Genomic DNA, 27,071 nt, shown 5'->3' with positions numbered 1-27,071 from the left:
AAAAAAAGCAAATGTCAGTACAATAAGCAAATACTGGGGAGGATAACATGCACAAAGGGATCCATGATCAGTAAAATGGAAACTGTGTACAAAAAGCACAAAAATATCCCTATGCCTGCAAGACAGTGTAAAAACTACAAGAAAAATCTAGCCAAGCTAGAGTTTTCACTGTGTGATACCTTAAACCTGTAAAAGAGGCCCACTGTATATATGCAAATGACCCCTATGAACATCAACTGTTTCAGCTTTATGGCTGTTAATGTCCATGACTTTTTATTAAGTCTTTGTGGATACATTCAGGCCAATAAAACCAAACCCCACTAGTTGTGAACATGCATGTTTCAGCATTCTTATGACCTCGTCAGCACAGCATAAGTGGACTGTTTGGTTATACTTTACAAACACAGGGTCTTTACACCCAGCTGATGTCCACAACCATTAAGGTGTCTGCAAAATATCCCAACTGGCATACAAACCAAAAAGTAAAAAAGTCACACAGAAAACATAATTAGTAAATTTTGAGAACAAGGGTACCACCAACTTGAGCTCTACCCAGAAAGCAAATTCTAGCCTGTGGTACAGCAGGTAATGCAAATTCGTGCCTGTGGTAAAGCGGGTACTACTCACAGGGTGGCTCTTCACTTCCGGTAGAAGATTAGCCCTGTTCATACAATTGATTTCAATGATATGACTAGCAGAAGACATTAAGACAGAAACGCTGATAAGTCAGTGTAACATCTAGCATTTACAGTGCTTCAGGAAGTATAAACGAATATGTATGTACTTCACTAATCTATGCTGAGCCACAAATGTATTCTGCAGTAGAATTCTTATTCACTAGAAGAGTACTAAAGCAGATATATACATCACAGGGGGAAAAGGCACTCACAGCATGCCCTGAGGGATAGCCAATGCAAACCCCACTACATTCCTAGGCTGGATATCAAGTTTGTAATGTTTGGAAAATATGTATACAGTTGTCCAGGCAGATACTCTGAGCCGGGATACTTTGAAGAAGACTATGATGCTTGCTGACCTGGTAGAGTATGCTCTAACCTGTCTCCCCAGAGCTTCCCCACTCTTCTCACAGCAGTAACTGGTGGTGTATGCTAGATACTTTGATAACAAATGTTTGAAAACTCTGACATGTTTACCTGCAATGAAGAGCACACAGAATTGCCTGACTGTCTTACCTCCTTAATTCCAGACAAAAGATAGTGAAGTTGCCTTTGCATACCTAGCAAGTGCAGCATTCTTTCCCCTCTGTTCTGAGGGTTACGGTAGAATATGGGAAGGTATGGTTCAATGCTAACTCCAATACCATTTTAGGAGTGATGAACTTCTCCTAGAGATAATAAAGGCAATGGTGGTTTGGGTCTTTGCTAGTAATATTCTTGCCACAAATACTTTGTTGTTGTTATGGCATACAAATGCAAAGGACAATTTCAGTGAAAAATGTTCTTTCAGGTTTATGTGACTACAGAGGCTGGTATATTAAGTAAAGGGGAACAAGGAGCAAACTGTTTATATGAGGGCTGAGGGAGGGATTGCCCACTACCTCATATAGGGACACCAAGTTATATTTTTATGAAATAAATTTAATGAAATGGTCTACCAGCTGAACTGGATTCAATTTAATGCACCAAATCTGGCTCAGAGGATATACATACTTATGCAACTGGTGGACTGCATCACAGAAAGTGTCATCATGTGTATGCAGACATCCCTAAATCTGAATCTTCCAAGATTTGTTCAAATGCTGATTGATGGAGAAGGTGAACACAAGTAAGGACCCATCAAGAAGTGCCCTGAATGTTACAGCCATCTCTTCTGTGTGATACTCCTTCAGACAGGGTGAATTCATAAAACTGGACACTAATCAGTAGCTCTCGCAGCAGTCAATAATTCTTCAGGTCTGCCAGCCTGCTTCTTGGGTGACTTAGCAGGCATCCCTAGGAAAAGCATCTCTGCCTAATGCTTCAACTAATGTGCATGCTTCTACTGCTGAGGGCTTAGCTTTGTTTAATGGAGACATATAGGGCAGAGGAAAGCCTTTACATACTGTCATCTGCAGTCAAGGGCCTACCCTGTTTTCTGAAGACCCTCAACAATAACCTAAATACTCCTTGAAAATAACCTTTCACTCAAAAGAGAACATCCATGATGATGAAGGTCCTCGCAGGAAGAGGAATGCAGTAGCCAGGCCATCCTGCACAGGCAGATTCTTGTAGCTGCTGTATGTGTCACTGCAACAGGCAACCTGGAATAAGGAATCCCAGAATGCAGCTTCTTCTATGACTTCTTGTCTTTGGTAGGGTACAAAGACCTCAGTCAAAGCTAGAATGGATTAGAAACTGCATATATAAGGCAATTATGGGTCATAATGTCAAAATGTGTCAGAAGGGTAAATCCTCTTGCAAAACCTCTTCAGCCCTTTGGACGGACTGCTCCATGAAAACATTGGCAAATATTAGTCTCTCTTAATCTTGAACCGAGTAGAGGACAAAACATAGAAGGTTATGTTTGGGTTTCTGATCACAACCATGTTATTGAGTGTTTGAGATGTGGATGCCAAGAAATTCACCTCAACAGCTTTACCTCACATGACTGACCCTCCAGCTCACCCCTGTGCTAGACAGCAACCCCTCCCACACAGACATGCACACATGAGAATTGTGTGTACTATAACTGTAGGTTCCAAAGCAATGAAAAATAACGTACAACTGCCAAATAAAAACAGTGAAATACAAAACACACTGTAATGTTACTAAAGTATTTCTGCAAGGGGAGCATCATTCCCTGACCACTTACATACACCAACTCCAACAGCACGATACCACAGAGTAAGAAGCATGTAAGTGACACAGGGAGTGAAGGTACCACAACCTTGGAGTAAGTATATATTCATCATCTGCCAATATTCAGTCATGCTGTTCCAAGAATTGCAACTTCCATCCTCAGAATTAGAACAGCAATGCATGCTGGGTGCCCTCTATCACTACCCCAACTTGCAACCAGTAGGTACTCCCTGTGCTGAATACTGACCAACAGCTTCAGGCAGAGGAAAAAGAGGCAAAAAGCAGTCACGTGAAGGTACTTACTGTAAAAGTTTGGATGATTTGATAGTAGGATCATGGCTGCAGGACACTCATCAAAGGAATGAGACTAAACATAGCTGGATGTCAGTCCAGCTAGATGTATAAAACAGCAGCTGGACATCCCCAACAGGCTTAGGTTACTCTCCACACCATGGCTACTGACATGAAGCCCAACACAGTAAAGGATTTCATGACCCATGCAACTTGTTCAATTTTTTGGTGCTCATATAGGGAGAATGATGTTACCAAACTAATATGCTTGTTCCCAGTTTGAAGTCCAACACACTAAAGAGTACCCCCTATCAGCACATCCAAAGCAAACATAGAAGTATTTAAACTTGAAAAATAGTGAAACAGAGCTAAAGCACTTGAATGCAATAAAATTAAAATCACCAATACTCTAAAACAAAGGAAGAAATAGGTAAAACACACTTATTTATATACACATAGACCTTTATTCACCTCAGTTTGGTTCTTTCACCCAACTCTGTGAACTTCTTTAGGACTGAGAAAATCACAAATACACACCTTTATAAACATCCAGTCACCTGACCATATTAAGACAATGCTTATTTAAACAGGCATCACGTAATGACACATTTTTGACCTACTGATTTAAAAATGTTTCTATAAAATCTTTTATTTTCTAACTGGACATAAATGGAGTACACTCTTCATATTTGCTTGCCAATTTAAACCAGGTGGAAATCTGCTCTTAATTTTATCTGTCATTTAAATTCTTTTATTTTTAGTAATGTATTCAAATCTCCCTTAGTACCTTTATCTGTCACACTAACTATTACAAAAAAATTATTTTTTAAAACCTTCACAAACTTCAGAATGATTAAAATGAAATATTACTTAATTCCAGGACTTGACTCCATATAAACACTCATATTATCTCTTTATTTCCTTTTTGTTTTTTTTTTTTATATATATAAAAAATTACATACTGCACATGTGATGTCTCTTTAAATGAGCACAGTTTTACATTGTCAGGTGACTGTTTGAATATTTTATAAGGCTATCAGTGGGAAAAGAGGGAAACAAGCAGGAACAGCTGAATCTAAACATTTATTCACGTGTAAGAAAATCATGAAATTATAAAGATGATACAGATAGCCTGTTAAAGTAGCCAAATGAGTAAACGTTGGCCCCAAAAGACAATATTCTGCAACTGGACAAAAAGGATTTTCTAATGAGGAAAACTATGACCTCCCTCAGGATATTTATGATAATGGAGAAAAGAGAGTCCGTCAAGAATCAAGAGGCAGTTCTCCAAGCACAAAGGTTCAGGGATCCAACACTATAGCAATAACCCACGCCTGGGTGTGGGTAATGCTAAATTTACCCACGGTTGGCGTGGTTTGGTCCCGAGGGCGAAGCCCGAGGGACCAAACAAAGACAACCGTGGGTAAATTTAGCATTACCCACACCCAGAAGTGGGTTATTGCTATTATACCATGACATTATTTAAGAAAAGAAACTGTTACTTTTCTTAAATAATGGCATAGTATAATGTCTGTTTACTGCCCTTCCGCAGATGTCTGGCATCCGTGGCAGTTCTGATGTACTGCGCGCCGCGCAGTACATCAGAGCTGTGGGCAAAAGCGGAGAAAGCAAGATCTCCGTTGCTTTATGTCTCGCTATGTTAAATGAGTTTAACATGGCGAGACAGTTTAAAATAAGCAACGGACATCTCCGTTGCTTATTTTAAACTGTCTCGCTATGTTAAACTCATTTAACATAGCGAGACTAAAAGCAACGGAGATCTTGCTTTCTCCGTTTTTAACACTGTCTCGCTATGTTAAATGAGTTTAACATGGCGAGACAGCTTTAAAATAAGCAACGGAGATCTCCGTTGCTTATTTTAAAGCTGTCTCGCTATGTTAAACCCTTTTAACATAGCGAGACAGTGTTTTAAAAAAACAAGTTATACTAATGGAAAAAAGTCCGGGCGACCGGACCTTTTTCCATTAGTATAACTCGATTTACAACGGGCACGCTGGCCAATCAGCGTGCACGTTTTGGGGGGGGTCATGGTATAATATGATGTAGTACTGACCCTTGTTGCCATAGAAATAACATTTTACGTACAGATGGCTATAGTGGTAGGAAGTATAAGAGCTCTTTACGTTCATAGTGCCTTGGATGACTGGACCACTTGGGTATAATTGGGATCACGACTGTTCCTATAATTTGGCTTTAAGTAGTGCCCTCAGTTTCAGTGGTAGTGGGTGAAGGTATTTATTTATTTTATTTATTTATTTACTGCATTTGTTTACCGGGAAAGTCCACTGGGCCTAAAAGAGCCCATTTTCAGTGGAGGCCCAGGGAGAAAAGCTCCAACGAGATACAGAAAAAATATAAACATTAATTAGTACAGAAGCAGAAACAGTGTTACAGGTAGTAAATATAGTAACATATACAGAATATATACATAAAAGTAGGAATCTAGTTTGTTTGTTTAAAGTAACATATACAGAAAATATACATTAAAGCAGAATTCAAAGAATTCAGAGTGGTATAAACAGAGATATATTAATCAGTATTATTGTACCAGTATTGATAGATATTGTGTACACTAAAATGCTTTTCCCCAATATACTGTGTGTACAGTGAAAGGAAATGTGCAAGGCCAAACAACAGTTTTCAAAATAATATGGCTTGCTTTGCAAGAACAGTTATGTTCAGCTTAGATATTAATAACATATAGCTGTGGGCAATACTGTAAATGCATCCTATTATAGAAAAAAGGGAAGTTGACTTTCTTGGCTTTCAGATGCAGAATTAAATAAATAAAATGCAGACAGGTCAAGTGACACAAAGATGACATGGGGAGACTTTTGTGAAGTCTTCAGATACAGAGAGGACAAAAAAAGAGCATGAAATAACCATGGACTTTTTCATGACACAGACAGAAACCAGAAGAACAAGTCACAAGGACATTAAAAATAACATTGGTTGAAAAGAGTATACAAATTGGACAGTATGTTTCATTCAGTGGTGACGTCTTAGACTAAGTGTGCCTTAGTCTATTCATCTGTCTAGCTGTGTTATAATAGAATTGAAATAGCTCTGACAGAATTACTGCTTGGCAAGAATTTGTTCCGAGACGAATAAAGTATAACAGATAGAGTAGTACGGAGTTTGTCTGGTCTACTTTTGGACATTTTCTTCAGTGACATTTCTTCAGAGGCAAAATAAAGACCTCTGCTTGACATTTCTTCAGAAAAGAAAGAAATATATTTTTTCAGTGGCGAGCCTTGGCCAGTGACTGTGACCATACATCTGTACCAGCAGCTAATATTACAGAGGGATCCCTACTACTTACTACGTTAGTTCAACAGACTGACAGTTCCAGTGCTTTAACAGAGAAACAGTTCCAGTACTTCGTTGGTGGACACAGAGCACCCCCGTGGAAGCTGTCCTGCGTCGGACCACCTACAATTCGTCTGTAGAGAAACATCGTCCTTTTCCAGATTGACTTCAGCCTGATCACCTGCCTGTCTTCTGCATAAATTACGGTACTTTTTTCACAGTTATAACATGGATGCAAGTACAGACAGTTAATTTTTCAGTGCCCACATATTGTATATATAAATTTACATGGTTTAAACATTCTGTATCAGATATAAAATGTAAATCTAAAATGTTTGATGTTCAGACATTCGATAACAGTTGTGTTTGTAAATGTATAAATGCCTATAATCAATACACAAAATGTACAGCAATTCATAAAGACTGTTTTTTTATGTGAAAGTAACTTTCCTAACATCTGTCTATTTTGTCACAGGAGTCTAGTATGTAGGCCATACTATAAAATATATCCTGTTCTAATAAACAATTTGTTTGATTCTAGCTTTGTTAGTTCTTCACATATACAACAGTTAAATGTACCTTCTGCAGTCACCTAAATCTCATACAGTACAGGTGTATGTGATTATTGTTAGTAATGTAAAAGACTACATAAAAATGTTATAGTAAATATTGCAAATGCACAAAAAAGTTCTAACATAGTACAGTTTGTTTGTCTTTTCGGCTTTTTCCCGGTAAGGGGTCGCCACAGCAGAACTCTGGTCTGCTAATGACTGGCAGTAGATTTTTACGAAACGCCGAGGTGCCAGCTCGACGCCCAACCTTCAACGAAGGCACACCCATTTATGCACGTATGTCTTTCGAACGCTACCCAACCGCGGGGAGGACATGCAGACTCCACACAGAAGGGACTCCCAAAGCCACGCTGAGAATCGAACGGGAGAACCTCTTGCTGTGAGATAACAATGCTACCACCGCGGCTACTCTTCTAACATAGTAGAGTGTGCTATCAATATTAACATAGTACAGTGTGCTATCAATATTAACCTTTTAAAAAAAAGGTTTTCACAGCTTTTCAAATTTTTCCTACAGACAGTAGTAAGGGACAATAATGCCATTTAGAGGAACAGACTCAGCACAGCATTCAGACTTTACATCATGACATTTCTGGTTTACCGTAACAATCAGATAGAGCCCAACAACATTTACTAAGGGCACAAACTACAGAGGTTAATCTGACAAGACAGTTAGAAAAAGCCCAGCAAGGTTTACATTGGGCAAATAGTCTTGTTTATTACAGACTCTGCCTCAGTGGCAAGACAAAATAATAATTTTGTTTCAATATGTTGGCATTTAAACAATGGTTGACATACACTGTGTGGCCTGTTTCAAATAATGCTTTATTAAAATTTTTTTTTGCATTTACACATGCCATTTTGGGTCAGAAGGGGATTCATCAACAGTGTTGGCAAACCCCTAAAACATGCTCCAGTACGAGAGTTATGGGCATTAATTCTCAAAATGATTTCCAGGGAAAGTTTAGTATTGTCAGAATCAAAGCACATAAAAATATACAGGAAAGGGGTAAATGGCAAAGCAAAGCAAGCAGTTAAAACAGGTGAGTGTCTGGACTCACATAGCTGTTTTACAGACAGTCTAAGCATGACAGAAAAAACAAAATAATGTTTTAGTGAGGCAAGATGTTATGTTAAAGCAGTTACGTCAGACAGCTAATGACATTCTGCAAAATGCATATGCAGCTTTAAAATCAGTTTCTACCTGACAGACAGATACAGACTCAGAGATTAAGCCAAAGTGATAGTTTAAAATAGTATGCAGTATTGCAGATGCACATACGAAATTTACAAAAACAGCTTGCAGACTACGTGGTGAAAGGAAGGGGATGTACTACATGGTCTGATAAAAAACAAACAGGGGGAGCATGAGCAGCTTCTGCTCCACCAGGGTTACAGACAGATATACAACCAAGTTCATAAAAACAGGTGATATGTTTTACTTGTAAGAAAATAGGTCACGTTATAATGTGCTTCTTCAAACCCAAAAAATAGTGAAAGAAATCAAGATAAAATACATTAAGGGACAATCGGTCACAGGAACAAACACAGAGGGATGCATAAAAAATAAAGTATACCCTATGAAATACCAGATCATGGCAGGCAATAAGAAGTTTGACTCGGCCTATACTACAGCTCGAGAGCTATTTTTACCGGCTCGAGGCAGCCCTATAACCCACAATACCATGCGCTCACTCCCCAGATCTCGTTTGGAAGCTAAGACATAGTATAAATATAATATCATAATATCATAATCCTCATTTGCAAGTACGGGCTCCCTGCTAGTAACATTAAGGATACTGGGAAACCGTAACATGTTATATCTCCAGAAATGGAAGGACTCAGAGACCTGAAGTCTATCCAGGCTAGGGGGCAGGAGGGAGGGAGGGACGCAAGAAAGAAGGCGAGAAGAAGACAACTAACATGGAACGTTATGGTAAGACATAACTTCTTAATGTTAATTTGTCATTCTCGCCTTCATTCTTGCTGGATGGGACAGCGTCCCTAGCATCTTAGTCCTCGGTGGCTCAATGGAACAGACTCCTGAGTACGGTGGAACCAAAGTCAGCTCTATTTCTGGAGGCTATATCAAGTTTGTAATGGGCAATAAAGGTATGTTTGGAAGCCCATGTAGCTGCTACACATATGGCATCTAGTGGTAACCTTGCTTGAAATGCCGTTGATGTTGATAGTGCCCTGGTTGAATGAGCCTTAGGCCTAGACGGAAGTTGCCTGTGTCTCAACTCATAGACAAAGGTAATAATAGATGTCAACCATCTGGAAAGAGTAACCTTCGATACCAGAAGCCCTTTCTTTCCTGCAGCATAAGAGAGAAAGAGCTGGTCTGACTTTCTGAGTTGTTTTGTCCTGTCTAGATAATACCGTAATTGGCGATGAACAGCTAATGAATGTAATTTCTGTTCAGCCCTGTTGGCATAGTCTGGGAAGAAGACAGGCAAATCAATGGAGTGGTTTAGATTTGCTTCCGAGGACACTTTCGGTAGGAAGGAAGGGTTTGTTCTGAGAGTTACCCTGTCTTTGTGAAAGACCAAATAAGGGGGACGGACAGACAAGGCTTGAAGTTCCGATACCCTTCTGGCAGATGTTATGGCTACTAAAAACAGAGTTTTCCAGGAAAGAAGCTTGAGTGAGCAAGAAACTGCAGGTTCAAAGGGAGGCAGAATCAATGAGGTTAGAACTAAATTCAAATCCCATTGTGGAGGTAGATCTTTAACTGGAGGTCTAAGCAAAAAGATGCCCTTGAGGAAGGCTTTACAAAGTTTGTGGGACATAATATTTGTTTCTGAGAGCCCAACATGAAAATTAGCAATGGCCACTAATTGTACCCTAATAGTGGCCGACGATGACCCTGAATGAAAAAGCTCCGCCAGAAAATCTAGAACCTTATGAATGGGTGCATGGAAAGGATCTAGGGACTTAGTTTGTGCCCAATGCGAAAAACGCTTCCATTTACTTGCATACGTCTTCCTAGTATTGGACTTATGGCAAGCTAGAATGATATCACAAACAGGAGGAGAAATAAGGGGAAGCCTGGCTAAGGCTGGAAGTGGAGCAACCAAGCTGTGAGGTTGAGGGAATGAAGAGACTGATGCAGCTTGCCCGCGAGATGGGTCAACAGATCCGGAAGGGGTTCCAGATGCCAAGGCTGTTCCAGTAGGTAACTGGCAGTAACGGAAACCATACTTGTCGAGGCCAAAACGGGGCAATGAGGATCATTTTGGATCTCAATGCAGTTGCTTTCTGAATTAATTGTGGGATCAATGGCAAGGGAGGAAAGGCATATAGAAGACCCCGGGGCCAATCGTGAACAAGAGCGTCTCGGGGGGATGGCCTGGTAGAGGAAAGAGTGTGAAGAAGTCGAGGCACTTGCTGTTTTGAGGAGTTGCGAAAAGATCCCAGTAAGGCTGGCCCCACTTCTGAAATATTCTGTCTGCTACCGCTTGATTTAGAGACCACTCGTGAGGCATGAGGATAGTTCTGCTCAATCTGTCCGCTATGACGTTGGACTTCCCGGGGATGTGCGTTGCTATCAGAAACCGTTGAGAGGAAATCGCCCATTGCCAAAGTCTGACTGCTTCTCGACATAGGGGGTAGGACTTTGTTCCGCCCTGCTTGTTTATGTACCACACTACAGACATATTGTCCGTTTGAATTGCTATAGTCCCTGTGGGAAGAGAGCTCTGAAGGGCTTGCAATGTCAAAAGCACCGCCGTCATCTCCAGGACATTTATGTGCAAGTGGCGTTCTGATTGTTGCCATGTGGCCTGGACCGTCCTGCCCTGATAATGCCCCCCCTTCCACCCGATCAGGGAGGCATCCGTTGTCACCGTGGCAACTGGGGGGGGAGAACAAAGGGTCTGTCCTGAAAAAGCTGAGGGGAAACCATCCACCAGGAGAGATTTTTCTTGCAAGAAGGGGTTATCAAAATATTGTGAGTCATTGGTAGCCATTGAAAGGACCACTGAGAAAACAGCATCCACTGAAGGAGCCTCATGTGGAAGCAGGCTAATGGGAGTAGAAGAATCGCCGCTGCCATGAGGCCTAACGCTTTCAATACTAGCTTGACTTGAACTCTGTTGGGCTGAAACAGGGACTGAACATTCCGCCTTATGTCTGTCACTCTCTTGAGGTGGTAATGTTGCAGACATTTCTGTGGTGTTTAATACGGCGCCTATAAAGTTTATACATTGACAAGGCGACAAGGAGGACTTTGCAAAATTTATAGAAATACCTAGACTGTTGCAAAGTTGAATAGTGTAATCCCTGGCCATTATAAGATGCTGCTTGGTGGTAACGGAAATGAGCCAGTCGTCTAGATATGGAAACACCTGGAATCCTTTTTGTCTCAGGTGAGCCATGACCACTGCCAAGAATTTGGTGAACACCCGGGGGGCTGTGGTGAGACCAAAGGGCAGGGTTCTGAATTGATAATGACTGGCTCCCAGCCGGAAGCGGAGAAACCTCCTGGAGCACCTGTGTATCTTTATGGACTGGCAAGACCAGACAGGAGGAGAAGGTTACCACACACACTATAGACCCAGTCTCACATAGTACCATCACAACCTCAAATCATACACATAAACACACAAAGACATACTCGGAGGCTCTGATCAGAAATCTACCAAAACAGCAGAGGCCACCAAAGCAGACACCCAAACAACCACCACCTCAGAACACAACACCTGCAACACATAGACCTCACAGACAGAGTGTCAAACAGTCACAGCCCTTAAGGCCAAACACAATGCCAGACACACTAGTCATTGGTGGTGACTCCATAGTCAGACACACTGACGTCCCGCTCACCAGACTGAGTAAGGAGAGAGTTACAGTAAGCAACCTGTCGGGCGCTAGAATCCGCCACATAACGCAAGCACTCAGGTCTCTCAACAGCAGGTACAAATACGACTCAGTCATTGTCCATGCTGGTGTAAACGACCTGAGATGTACCTCCTTGGACTACATGAAAAGAGACATTGAGGAGCTCTCTGATTATGTAGCCCAGGCAGGTATAACCCTGACCTTGAGCAGTATCCTTCCTTCACCAAGAATGATGCCACAATACAGAGATAAGATGATCAGCTTTAACAATTGGCTTAAACTCTGGTGTCATTCAAAGGGGATCCAATGTCTGTCTGCCTGGGATGACATGCTGGACAAGCCACGCTGCTTCGCAAGGGCGGCTTGCACCTGTCACCCTGGGATTCGGATATTGGCAAAGGCTCTTGCCACCCCATAGTGCCTTTTTAGGCAAGGCTCAAATTCTAAACCTACCACCCTAGAACACAAAAAGGAAAAAACTAAGGGTAATGCTGCTCAATGCCAGAAGTCTAAATCTCAAAATGCACGCACTCGAGGCCCTTCTCAGTATGGAGAACATCGATGTCTGTGCTGTGACAGAAACCTGGTTCAAGGCTCCTGAGAGCACCCCAGCACTAACAGGTTTTACCTCATACCATGCGTTCCGGCCCCAAAATCCGGACAATACCAAGAAAGGAGGGGGGTATCCATATTCATCAAGGACACCCACACCTCAAGACTGGTGGCAACGCACGATGCATCGGAGACCATCCAGGTGCAATTAACCATAGGCAAGACTGCTCTGCAAATTGTAGCATGTTACAGGCCACCCTCACAAACTCAGGAACCTCACATGGCTTTCCTGAAAACACTGGAGGGGATAAATGTATCTCCAAACACCATCATACTAGGTGTCTTCAATTACCCTAATATAGACTAGGAACACTACTCAAGCCCAAACACCCTAGCCCAAATGTTCCTGGAATTCATAAACTCAAATGCTATGGAACAACTAGTCACCATCCCCACAAGAGGAGAAAACATACTTGATCTCATCATCACGAACATGGGAGCACAATGTTCAACACCGGAAGTATACCCCTCACTGGTGAGATCAGATCACAAACTAATCTTGCTGGAGGTCCTCATCCCACCCCCACCTGAAATAAAAAAGATCATAGTAAAAAACATCTCGAAAGCCGACTTCACACTTCTAAAGACTAGTGTGGTCTCCTTTAAGGCCCCCGAGCCGGCGGAAAACAGTACTCAAGCCGCTGAATCATTTACAAATGCCTTCTACCAGCACCTGCAGCACTGCATGGATAAGGCAATCCCAAGCAAAACAAAGACTCTTTGTACCAAGGGCAAGCGTCCAGTCTGGTGGACCCCAGCCATAAACAAACTCTACAACAAAAGGAGGAAGCTACTACAAGATAGAGCAAAATCCTTAAAAGGTAAGACACCCATGATCACTATAAGTAAAAAACTAAGAGCTCTCATAAAATCATTCAAAGCAAATTTTGAGAGAAAAATAGCTAAAGACTCAAAGGACAATCATAAGGCCTTCTTTAGCTATGTTAGAAACCTGGGAGGAAACTCCCAGATATGCTCAGAACTAGTTCAAAATGATGTGAAGATTACTGATCCTACAGACATTGCCAACATACTGGCTGACAGGTTCAGTGCAAACTTCTCCACCCCCTCCCCCCCAAAAGGAGAGATATCTATACCAAATGGTTGCACCCCCCAAACATCTCAAATGCCCAAGTGAGAACTGCTCTCTCCAAAGCAAAAAACACAGCATCCATGGGACCTGATGGTGTCCCAGGCTGTGTGCTCCACGAATTCAACGAGGAATTAAACCCACAGCTAGGACAGCTGTTTAATCATAGTCTCACCTCTGGATACGTACCCAGGGAGTGGCGCACTGCGACTGTGGTCCCACTTCACAAAGGCAGTGCCTCCACAGACCCTGGAAATTACCGGCCCATTAGCTTGACAAGCCTTATCTGCAAAGCTATGGAGAGGATCATAATGGACCTCATAAATAAAGACATAGGGAATTTGCAGACTTTGGATCCAACCCAGTTTGGCTTTGTCAAAGGCAGATCATGCCTTTTAAACTTGGTTGACTTTTTCGAAACAGTCACCAAAGCCATCGATGAGGGAAAGGCAGTCCATACAGCCTACCTCGATCTGGCGAAGGCCTTTGATACAATACCCCACTCGGGTATCATTGAAAAACTCATCAGCTTAAATGTTAACCCATACAACACAAGATGGGTTGCAAACTGGCTGAGTGACAGAACCCACAGGGTCAGAGTTGCTGGCGCCATGTCAGACTCAAAGCCTGTCACAAGTGGTGTCCCACAGGGCTCAGTCCTGGGCCCACTCTTGTTTGGCATCTACTTTTCCGAAGTACAAGCAAACACAGGAGGGTTATGGCTGACAAAGTTTGCAGATGACTGCAAACTGGGCCCCGTAGTCGAAAACACATCTGACACAGATATCCTTCAGAAGGGTCTCACAGAAACGGATGACTGGTGCTAGAGCCATGGCCTAAAGTTAAATGCCAAAAAATGCATAGTCATACCCTTCGGGAAAAACAAGGTTACCCCTAGCTACCATATAGGTGGTAATCCTCTGAGCACAGAAGAAGTTTTCAGGGACCTGGGGACCCAGGTTGACAGTAGCCTGTCATTCGACACCCATGTAGCTAAAGTAGTTAGGAAGACCTTCCACATTGCCCACCTCATCATGAAGGGATTCACATCTAGATCAAGGGAGGTCATAGTCTCCCTATACTCATCACTCATCAGACCAATGATCGAGTACAATGCCCCATTCGGAATGTATCTGACCCGACACTTGCAGCAGCTAGAGAGGCCACAAAAGTTCCTCACCAAAAGGATAAAGGGTCTCAAAAATCTGTCCTATGCTGCCCGACTGAAAGAACTCCAGCTCTATTCAGTCGCTTACCGCTTGCTCAGAGGTGACCTTTGCCTGACATACAAGGCCATGTCAAACCCAGAGTTGATGAATATGCTTCACCTCAAAAAAATCTAGATCCGTCAGAGCCACAAGGGGGAGACTTAAACCTCGACACGGCTATTAATAGGACGTGCTGGAGGGATGGATTCATCACCCAAAGACTCCCTATGCTGTGGAACAAAATCCCGGTATATGTGAGGCAGAGCACCTCACTGGCCTTGTTCAAGAGAAATCTTGACCAATGGATGGGAGATCGCAGATATACTCCAGGGATTACCTCAGTGTCACTGCTAGACAGAGGCACAGCAAAATAATGGGTATAGTTCCCCATACAAAAGGGGTGGCTTAAGCCACATAACTATGAGCTAGGCTTATAAATGCCCTCGGGCAGATAGCCTAGTATGAACCTATGAACCTATAGTATGCATCCTGGAGGTCTAAGGAGCACATTCAGTTGTCTCTGACCAAAAAGGGTAGAATGGACTGCAGTGTTACCATCCGAAATTTTGTCTTTTGTACAGATTTGTTCAATCTGCTGAGGTCCAAAATGGGTCTCCAGTCTTTTTTGGTACCAAAAAGAATCTGGAGTAGATTCTGGATCCTAGCTGATCTGCTGGGACTGCCTGGATGACTCTTTTTGTTAACAGCTTTTTTATTTCTAGCTGAGCCTGACCCCTTTGTGCGGGTGGTACGTCTGGTAGGGGTCTTGGCGGTTGTACCGGAGGGGAAGTGAAGGGAATTTTGTAACCCTCGGATTCTGTACCCATGTGTCTTGGGAGAGGGATTGCCAGGCTTCCGGGTACAGAGATAATCTTCCCCCAACTGCCTCCGAAGGCGGACAGTCGGGCAGCTTCTCAGGGATGCTGAAAGGGCTGGTCAGGGAAAGATTCCCTGGAACCCTGGTTCTCTGGACCCCCTCTGCCCCTAGGGCGGCGTCTGTTATTATTCCCCCCTCTGCCTCTAGAGGGAAATTCACCACGTGCGGCAGGCGCAACTCCCTGTGGTTTGCGGAACCACATCTTTCCACTTCTCTGTCCCTTACGATAAGGTCTAGAAGGTGTGGAAAAATGGACTCCCATGGCAGAGAGAGTCTTACCATCTTGCTCGCATCTGGTGAGGGTATTCTTCACCTGAGGTCCAAACAATTCTGAACCATCAAAGGGGGTGTTGGTGAAGGACGCCTTGAAGGGATCGGCAAAGTTACAGAGTCGCATCCAAGCGTGACGTCTCAACGCAACACCTGTGCCAGCGGCCCTACTCACTCCATTGGCTGCGTAAGAGATAAGCCGCGTGGAGGAGTTAACAATGGAGTTCAGGGTGGCCAGCTGGGAGTTTATCTTGTCCTGATATCCCGCAGCAGAAGGATCCTGTACCGTTTCACCCAGCTCTTTGAGCAGGTCTCTCTGAAGGCGGATGAAATGACATAAATAGTTCAGCGATCGCATAGTAAAGGTCGCTGAAGCAAATGTCCGCTTGCCGTACCTGTCCATGGTCCTGGACCCTTTGTTAGGAGGATAAACAGGTACAGAAGGATCAGCCAATTCCTTCTTAGTGGCTGGTACTACCACCATAGCATCAACTGAAACACCTTTGGTGAGAAAGGACTTGTCCTCTGGTGCAGAAATAAATTTAGAAGGCCTCCTAGGGGTAGGTTCCATTGAATCAGGAGCTGCCCACGCCTTTCTAGCCACTACCTCCATTAGTGGGTCGAAAGGGGGAGAGACCCAGGAGGTGGGAGGGCGAGATCCAAAAGCGTCAAGGTAAACCGACTCGTCCTCGGAAGGTTTGAGAGTGGTCCAATTTCCCCTCTGTTTTAGGATCTCTAGGATGTCTGAAAAAGAGACATCCTTAGAGGGGGATCTGGGGGAACCCTCCGACTCATCCAAGTCAGTGTCTGACGTGACAGACTCGGGGGAGTCGATGTGCTTCCTCTTGCACTTTCTTTTCCTAGGGGGTTCCCTCGGAAGAGGAGGAGACACCCAAGGTGGGTACCCTACGCTTCGGATCTCTGCTGTCAGATATAGGAGGGTGGCCAGAGACCGTAACAGGCACTGTAGTGGGAGGAGCTGCAGAACTTAACCTTGGAGTGGACACTGGGTCCAGCACGCTTCTCATCACCTCGAAGGCTCCCCTATCAGATACCAAAGGTATTCCCGGCTCCGAAGAGACCGGAACCGCCCCCGGCACCGACAGAGAAGGCTCTGAGAATGATGTCGGGGCCGAACTAACCAGAGCCGAAGCTCCGAGAGGGAGAGCGGGGTCAGACAAGGGTCCGAAGCCACTCGCCCCCTCGGAGCTGACAATGGAGTCCCGGCGCCCAGACCTCTCCATGGACAGAACCAATGAAGAGGTCGGAGCCAACGATACCGGAGCCGAAGGTGGGAGTATTGGCATCGACGTGGGTAAGGTTATGGTTCTGACAAACTCCGGCTCCAAACTTGAGAGGTGAGTCGGAGGAGGAGGAATCGATGGTGGTACCGAAGGAGCCACAGTCTGGTGAGATGGGCTCTGGAGCATTTGGGCTAGTGCCTGAGATTTTATGAGCCTACTGACCACCCTCTCGATGTCGTGATCGGAGAGCCTGGATGACCTAGATGAGTGAGTCCTATGACTCCGCTCCAATAGGAGAGGGGATCTTGGAGCCGATCGGATGGACTCTATCGAGGGGGATCTAGAGCACTTGCGCACTGGGGTCGGCTCCGATGCTGGTTTCAGAGCGGATACCACTTTACCCACCTCGGATCCAGATGGAACCGATGTCGGAACCATCTCGATAATGCCAGCCCTCGACTCAGAGGCTGGAGCTGAGGGTTTGGTGGTTTTTGAAGACTTCCCCCAGCCAGACTTGGACAGGGAGTCATCAGGCTTTAACAAGCCCCTTAGGATGAGCTTATTACGCCTCTCCTGCAGGACTCTTGAACTAAACCCGTGACAGACGGAACAAGAGTCCTGCAGGTGTAAAGGCCCCAAGCAATAGACACAAGAAGTGTGACCGTCTGTCAGAGACATTTTCTGACAGCACGAGTCACACTTCCTGAATCCCGAGACCTTAGTGTCTTTGGACATAGTCCTAACCACAGTAAACACAGTCAGTCCACACACACACTCAACTTAAAATTAGGAAAGTTAAGGGAACTGACTAAAACCCACACACACAGACACTATAAGGGGTGGGGAAACTGAGGTAAAGCCCACAGGCCCAAAGATAAAAATTAAATAGAAAAGGGAAAAAGGGCTACAAAAAAGGTTGTACAATTAGTGGGAACCTAAACAAGGGTAACTAACTGGAGAAACTACCTGAAATTTTAGTTAAATAGAATAAATCTCTTACTGACCTGAGCCAGTAAAAAAAGACAACCTCGCAGCGAAGCGGCAAATGAGATCTGGGGAGTTAGCGCATGGTATTGTGGGTTATAGGGCTGCCTCAAGCCGGTAAAAATAGCTCTCGAGCTATAGTATAGGCTGAGTCGGAGCCGAGGATTGGCTCCGAACCCATCCAGCAAGAATGAAGGCGAGAATGACAACTTAACATTAGGCATTAAAGCAATAAATTAACAAAATGCAGGTTATCAGTTGGCAGCAACGTACAGGGATCTAAGCAATGGAAGACAATGTTAGTATACAAAACTCAATGTTAATTAAACAAAGGGGACAGTGAAAGACAGAAAAATACTTTACTGGTTTAATAAGCCAGGACAGAGTCAGAATAAACAGACATAACCTACAGCCATACAAATTTAAAGTAAAGTTAATACAGATACAGTGTAAAGTTAAAGTTAATACAAATACAACAAATACATTTACAGTAGTGCAAATGGTATATGCAAAACTAAACAATGCAATTAAATGTTGGGTATGTAAGTCCACATCTACATCTGCAAACGGAGTAACATTTAAGGCAGTACCTATGACAAATCCTAAATGACAAAAGGTTCTATAGTAACGAGAGGGTCACCCCCCCCCCATTAACAGTATAGTATGTCTCCAAAGGCAGCTTATGCATACAGCAAACAGGATCAATATTGGTAAAAAACAGTGACTGTAATGTCATAGTTTCAAAAGAATGTATTACATAAAATATAACGGCAAACAGTCTTATAAACAAACTAGTACAGCAAAAACATCATTAGTCAAACTGGAGTAACTGCCATCTGGGTAATAACACACAGCAATACATACAGATAGTAAAGTACAGAGTCATTACAAATAGCATTTTTCAGCTAAGAAAAATCCAAGCAAAAGCAGCACACCATGTTGGTTCATAAAAATCAGTGTTAATAACAGTCAATCAGTATCAGTACAGTAACCGTCTGTTAACAGTCTTACAAAAGTTTAAATGTGTTTCTATACAAGACAATCTAAAACAGTTACAAAGAAAAAATGGGAAGCGATACTCAGATATAATAAATCATGAGAACAGGGACATCATGATCGGATACTTGATTTCAATATATTTTGGACATGCAAAATTTGTTTGCAAAGGCATGTGGCAAGTCAAATTGTTGGGTTTTTAGCCACATTTCTTACAGAGGGAAAATGCCATTATATGCAGTCGCTGTAGAGGTTACACATACAGGTTTTATGTTTAAAAAATCTTATAAAAGTAGAGTTGTAAAACAATTATCCATAAAAAAAACATTTACAGTTGATAAAAATAGGAAAAGGGATACTGTTTTCAAAAAAACTATGGTCATGTAAAAAAAGCTTGACTATAAAATTAAAATAGCATGTGAGTTAACACATAATACTTCTTTTAAGGAAGAAATGAAAGAGAAGAAATTCTGTTAAATAGAGTATGCAGCTCCAATAATGAAAATTACTCACACATTACCAGAGGACATGGTAAAAAATCACCAGAAAAAGAGGGAGATTAATTATAAAAAATAGGGAAAGATTTTAAAACAGCTGGACATAGGAAATGGTGTTATTTCAGAAACTGAAATTTTCACTGGTATGGTGCCACTAAGGCAATATGAAAAGTTACAAAGTTGATAGCAAATGTAACTTATGGAACTATCTCAGATATCAAAGCAGATATAAAACTGTCAAACAAGTAACTGTTGTTAATAATGAAGAAAGGCCATTAGGTACAGAGCATCACATTTTCCTGTAAATTGCTTTTTTAAATATTCTTTTCCCAAAGCAATAATGTAATTATGCAATGCAAAGGAAATATGCTTGTTTCTAATACAAGGTTTTGCCTTGTAAAGCAAGGGTTAACTTGACAAGATTTTGAAATGCTTGTGTGTAACTGCAAGACTGACAACTTGTTTAAGGGACCATAAAAACAGTTAAAAATAAATAAGTAATAATGGCTATGTGTCTATGGTGGGGTACTACAACTTCCGCATTAATTGTTCTTATCGTCATTATAAGATTGGTGTTAATAAAAGTATTAATCAACAGTTGTTGGTAATGTAACATTGTATAAAAAATAGCATTGAATGCAAGGAATTTGTATGTTGCAACAGACCAAGGGATTCAAAGTACTAAAGATCATATTCTGTTGTAAACTGTCTTACAATTTTCATGGGCCTTAAATAAAAAGTGGGAATTGATAGATATTGTGTAAATTAAAATGCTTTTCCCCAATATACTGTGTGTACAGTGAAAGGAAATGTGCAAGGCCAAACAACAGTTTTCAAAATAATATGCTTGCTTTGCAAGAACAGTTATGTTCAGCTTAGATATTTAATAACATATAGCTAGCTGTGGGCAATACTGTAAATGCATCCTGTTATAGAGAAAAAAGGAAGTTGACTTTCTTGGCTTTCAAATGCAGAATTAAATAAATAATATGCAGACAGGTCAAGTGACACAAAGATGACACGGAGAGACTTTTGTGAAGTCTTCAGATACAGAGAGGACCAAAAAAATGGCAAAAAATAACCATGGACTTTTTCATGACACAGACAGAAACCAGGGGAACAAGTCACAAGGACAATAAAAATAACATTGGTTGAAAAAGGTACATAAACTGGACAGTATGTTTCATTCAGTGGTGACGTTTTAGACTGTGTGCCTTAGTCTATTCATCTGTCTAGCTGTGCTACAATAGAATTTAAATAGCTCTGACAGAATTGTTTGGCATTTATTTGTTCTGAGACAAATGAAGAATAACAGATACAGCAGTACGGAGTTTGTCTGGTCTACTTTTGGACATTTTCTTCAGAGGCGAAATAAAGACCTCTGCTTGACATTTCTTCAGAAAAGAAAATGATACATTCTTCAGTGGATACATTTCTTCAAGTATCAACAAGTGAAGATAAAAATAAATATGGAGAAAGTATCATCAGTCATTGGTAGCAAAAGACATAGGAGTTTAGTAATCATATAAGGAGAGTGAAGAGGTTAGGTTATAGAGCAGGAACATAGCCAGGAAGAGTTGAGATGCTTTTTCAGTATTTGTTTGAAGGTGGTGGTGCTGCTTGTGTTTCTTATAGAAGGTGGAAGTGAGTTCCATAGTTTGACGACGGTATTAAGAAGGTTGGAATAAAAAAATACATGTATTCTCCAGATTTTCTGTTGGAGATACAGGATCATTACTGTTTCTCATTGTTACTGCAAATGGATCACCTGATGGTGTACTCCAATTAACAGTCGTCTGCTGAAATATTTCCGTAACCAGTTGGCATCTGCGTCCTGCTGCATGCTCCTGAGGAATGACTATGCCCAAGTACTATCTTGTCCTGGGAGACACAAATCCAGTAAACTTATTTTCTATTGCGGCTTCCCAAATTAACACTTTGCTCAGAATAATGCCCAGTTGTTTACACTATTCATCTGATGTGGAAACAAACACACAGCTGCAATGGAATGGCTGTCATTTGAATATGTTAAACCTTTAGAAAGATAAAGATAAACAATGGGCTGAGACCAACATAAACATCATGGTGCTATGGAAGTGCTGTAAACTGGAAAAGTCAAGTCCTACCTAAACTGCCAATATTTTTCCATGAGAAGGGTAGTTAGGAATGTGCAAACACAAACTTCCCTTATCCAGTAAGACTATCAAGACTTGTTAAACCAGCAGCGGATGCACTGACTTCAGAGACATCATTCTTAACTTTCTGACTGCCATGAATGCAAGAACTTGAAGCTTGTCCAAAAGTGTCTGATGAGGCCAACAGCAGGATTGGCAGCCTGCTCAAATCTCTTTGTGAATGGGTCACTGCCTCTGTGATACACGGCTTAGGAATTTTAATGGCCATTTACTGACACCTGATAACAGCAAGGTGACTCTGGAGATAACTCATAATTTGCAGTATGAAATTTCAACTTCTGTTACATTCATTCTTATTCACGGTACAACTTTCGAAAAGTGCAGTTAAAAATTAATCAAGTATTTATTCTGAGCAAAAAAAAAAAAAAAGCAGATCGACGGTTAGCAAAAAGTAAATAAATAAATAACTGCTTGACTTGACAGTTTTTTAAAGCCTAAAACTTTTGTCCATTAACAAGAAGTGAAATTCTCCAAGACACAAGAAAGAATTAAGAAAGGCTGTTCTGCCTCTTTGTGAGGGACAAAGCTATAAAATGGCAGCTGCAGCTGAATACTGTTAATGTCTGTGTCTCAAATCTGTGTGCCAACTGGCCTGATTCATGGCTGAAAAGGGTCCATGAACCAGTATACTTACCCAGTTAACAAATGTATTCATAAATAAATAAATCTAAAAAATCTGCCATGGAGTTCTGCTAGCTGGTGGTTCTAATTCTGTGATCAGATGAGAGAATTATGTCAGAGGATGCTGTGTATCAGGGGTGTCTTATGCAGAGCTGCACGCAACAGCTAAATTATTTTATTCCTCGTGTGTAAATACGCGATACGTTTTCCTTCAGTGTGTTCATAAGTAGCTGCTACTCATATGGTCCAGGAGGCCACTGAGGAACTTAGACCAGTTTCTTAACTGCTCCAGAACACTGTCAGATTAAGTAGCTTGCTCAGAGTTACAAAGAATAAGCAAATACTGACAGAGGGAATCAAACCCTGGACTAAAGGAAGCAGTTTGTTAGCAGCTCATAGTCTTAATCCTGTATGCTAACTACCAACATGTCGAACTGGTATAAGAGTGCAACTAGACTTCATACATTAATTATATTCTGGTTCAAGGTTACTTCAGTTGTGATCTATACAGTAGAGTCCCACACAGTAATTGTACACAGTCTAACTTCCCCTAACATGTGCCAATGAGTACCACATATATTAACATAAGTTTCTCTAGGTACAAATAGGCAATCAGCATATGTATCAATACAATGTTTCACTTTGTGTATTAGCTATATGTGGGTGTCACCTGTATCCTAAATTCACCAGCAATGGTAGCCATATATAATCTGCATGTTTACACTCTATATGGACCAAGCAGCACACAGATGTTATACGAACATTACTTACTACAAGCAATACACTCCAAACAGCTTTAACATACTATATTTCTAATATGCCCATATAATGGAACAGATGCAGACTCCATTCTTAAATTGCTAATTTTCTTGCCTCTGTACCATTAAAATGTGTGGACTTCAGCAGTTGTATTAAAAAGCACCTGCAGTGATTAGTAGTGTACTATTAGAGACATCTTACCTTGTGTGCCAACAAGGACCAAGGGCACTTCGGCCGTGTTTCTGTAAGTGCACAGGCGTAGGTAGTAGTTGTATACAGTTTGAAAACTGATTTCATCCTCCAAGCTAAACACGAACACCACGGCATCAACCCAAGCTGCAAACTAAAGGCAAAAAAATCACAGATTTTTCATGAAAGCTGTGTAGAGGAGAAAAAAAATGCTTACTCTTTCCTCCACACTGAGATTATGGGATATTCAACCATACATCCATTGTAAATGCACACTACCTTAATGTTAACGAATGAATTACTGAAAGAGGAACTACAGTTGTGATTAAGGACAAAATCCAAATGTACTGACTCAGGAATGGCAACACTGTTACCACGGCCTTTATAAACACATGTTCCTTTTCATTACAGCCAAATGATGTGGAGGTTACATGGGAAAACTCAGGAAGTGACTGCAATACCAAAGGAAATCATAAAGTGCCTCCCAAGAGCACCAGTGTATTAAGCACAGTCAGGTCCTATGTAAAGGAAAAAAAGATGTATGACCAAAAAAATAGACAAGGCAGAGACTACGCTGTCACTTCAAAAATCCATCTTCTCTTCCTCACGGTTCCTCCAGGCATGTTGCTCTTCCTCACGGTTCCTCCAGGCATGTACAGCCAGCAGACCCAGCAGTCGGTCAACAGTATCATTGCATAAATTGTGTTAAAATCTTAACAGACTCGGACAGAAAATGGATTTTCATTTATTTTATTTGAATCAGGCATTTCAGAAATAATCACCATTTTACATGCAGTCAGCTACTACACACATTACAAAACAATTCAGATGGTGGGGCACACATGAAAATGGAATATCATGCCTCACTAGGCTAATCGTATTTATTTAAAGTAAAGCAATTAAAAGATACAAGACATAAAAATACAAGGCAAACATAAAGCAATACACTGTTTGATTAAAATGCAATATCTAAATTTGCCTTTTTAAGAGTAAATAAATTAATGAAAATTTAATAAACTGTCCTTCAATTTCCTTAACATTAGTGTTCCACTAAACCTGTTTCACAGTTTCAAATTTTCAGTGGTGTTTAACCTATACAATTTGGTGGGACAAAATCTATTCACTGTGTTGCATCAGTCTTAGCAATATGTTTCTGCAGTACCCAGTATTCAGCATGGCAATATGTGCAGACATGGTATTTATCACCGCTGGAATAGTACAATGGTCTGATAGCAAAGTCAGTTAATGCTGAAGTAGGAAGATAAATGTGGAGGAGGGGCGTTCACCCCCTCATGCCTGCAAATCATTAGCTCCCTCCCACAGGTCTTGAGCTCATACTACAGCCAACATCCAGGGAGCCATAATGGATGACTTACTGCTAGGATCATCACTGTCCAGGAGGCTTACGATTTGAAGTTACTCCTACAGATTGATGACTACAGCATTGGAGGGCAGATGCTATCTTCCCCCAGGACCTAGTGACCACGTTACACTGTAGCAAATGAGGGGATTTTTTTATTGTATTTTATTTTTTTTGTTACCTATTCCCTCTTTCATGGATCTGTCGTTCATGCAAATGAAATCAGAGGTGCACAATACTGATCCTTTGATGCACGTGCACTTCTACACCCATGCCATCTCCAGGAACAGTGCCACACACTACATGGTGTACATCAAGCATGTTGCACGGCACATCATGCCGCTATAGTAAAACCCAGGCTCTGTTACGACCAACTGCAGCCATAAAACCAAATCATCCTCCTTACCCCCTTATACTGGTAAGCTAGCAGGGACTATTTATTCCCAACTCTCCTCACCAGCTGCTCCAGCATTTAAGATGCTATCTGAACCAGGGTTCTCTGGGTCAGAGATGAGGCTTTACTCTCTATGCCAAGGTACCATCCTAATGCAATGCTAATTTGTGAATTCTCAGCATTAGTACAACATGCAGTCTTTGCCATTTTTCCATATAAAGTGTGCAAATGTAAACTATACCTGATAGTTTTTGAAAAGAAATCTTGCAACACTATCTTCATAACAGCTTGCTACTTTAATTGTATTTATTACAAAGGCACAGAAACTTCCTCTAATACAGCCATGATCACTTCCAGTACAGCTATTTGGCTAGAAATCAATTAATGTTTTGAAAATACTGAACTGCTTCTAATAATGAATATGAAACATGTCTGGAAAAAGTATTACAAAACAGCTCAAGTTTACAGCCTGAATTAATTACTAGTTGCAACTGTCCAGCCGAGACTTCACCTTTGGTTAAAAGTTAAACATCTTAGATACTGAACTGCAGATGCTTTTTCTTGCATGCTTTAAGACTTGCTTCATTTATTTATTATTTGTTCACCAGGTAGGTGGACTGGTCTATTGATCCCTTTTCAGCTATAACCTTATATGGAGAACAAATATTAAGGCTATAACATTGTGAGTGTTTTGGGAACATATGAGAGAAAATATGAGTTGTCTATTTAAATACCACTTTTTTGGATGCATATTTTCTAAAAAATCTCTAAGATAAATAAACTGGCACATCACTTTCTTTTTCCCTTTTTCTTCACTGCCCATCTGCACTTCCTCATTTGAGTCACTTAGGATCCCACCAACACTTCGAAACAGTTGCAAAAACCTTGAGTTCAAATTAGAAAAGCAGACGGCACTTTGTGCTGCACACATGTCAACTCTTGGCACCCAATCTCTACTGAAAAGTAAAGTGAAATCTCCACAGTCATTAAGTGATAGGGATGAGCTACACAGGCTTGAGCAATTCCCTGTGACAGGGCAGGAAACTTGTATGTGTTTTTGCTTTGTGCTTGCTAACCATCAGCATCCCCCACCCCGATCAGGCCTGAACCCACTCATTCCTTCCATGCAGAAGACCCATCTGAATGAGGGTGGTGGTGACACCTGACACCTGAAGGTTATTACTTTGGCAGCCATGGAGAAGTTTGCAAACCGGCCTGCACCTCTTTCTTCTCTGCATTACCAAATTGGGAAGTCCCTCATCCCAATAGACTGAGGGTAAGATTCATTCCCACTAGACCAAGGCCTTCTATGTTTCAGGATTAGACCTTAACCTTTCTCAGGCCAAGAATCTACATGCTATGCCCACCCTAGTGACTACATCATTTCCAAATGCAGGCTATCTGGACATCTTCTATTCTACCCTAATCGCATCCTTCACTGACAGATATGGACACTCGTGAAACAATAGGGGTTCTACTTGCACTACTGTGTGTAAGCTCTTACCTCTCAGTCAACAAGGGCTACTATCAACAACTTGGTAGCATCAAACCCATACGTCACGTCTTTGCTGCCTTCTGGCACCGTTAAGCCTTCAACTTCTAGTGGTAACCGGGCACAGTAGACTGGAACCTGCATTCTTTCCCCAAGTACTGGAGAACCATCATCAGTCACTCATTCCCATTCTCCTACTTTTCACTACTTCAGAACCAGAACTACTACTAGATTTTGGATCATCTCGGTCTTAGTGCAGGGCATTATCCCTCTATACCACTAAAGTGGGCCTGGGCAGGAAACATTTTAAATTAAAAAAAGAAAACTGGATAATTAAACCAGAGATAGAGAGTTCTGCTTTCCAACAGATGAATTTGCTTTTGTCAGCAGAGTACTGCATTTTTTCTCGTCTAAGACAAGGCCAACCAACATCTACTGCACCACTACTGC

The 27,071-nt window shown here is 41.7% G+C and overlaps 1 protein-coding gene across 2 annotated transcripts in view; it reads right to left on the bottom strand.

Moving 5' to 3' along the window:
- Positions 1-27,071, bottom strand: part of AGAP3 (ArfGAP with GTPase domain, ankyrin repeat and PH domain 3) — a 2,466,462-nt gene that overhangs the window by 1,707,930 nt on the left and 731,461 nt on the right. For both annotated transcript variants that reach the window (XM_044067593.1, XM_044067592.1), the window contains exon 5: positions 23,388-23,529. In XM_044067593.1, coding sequence (XP_043923528.1) covers positions 23,388-23,529 — 142 coding nt within the window. The remainder of the gene's footprint in view (positions 1-23,387; positions 23,530-27,071) is intronic.

This window comes from Protopterus annectens, chromosome 3.part1 (assembly GCF_019279795.1).
Source record: "Protopterus annectens isolate FY-2018-M chromosome 3.part1, PAN1.0, whole genome shotgun sequence".
Classification (NCBI taxonomy): Eukaryota; Metazoa; Chordata; order Ceratodontiformes; family Protopteridae; genus Protopterus; species Protopterus annectens.
This window is presented reverse-complemented; position numbering and strand designations above follow the sequence as displayed.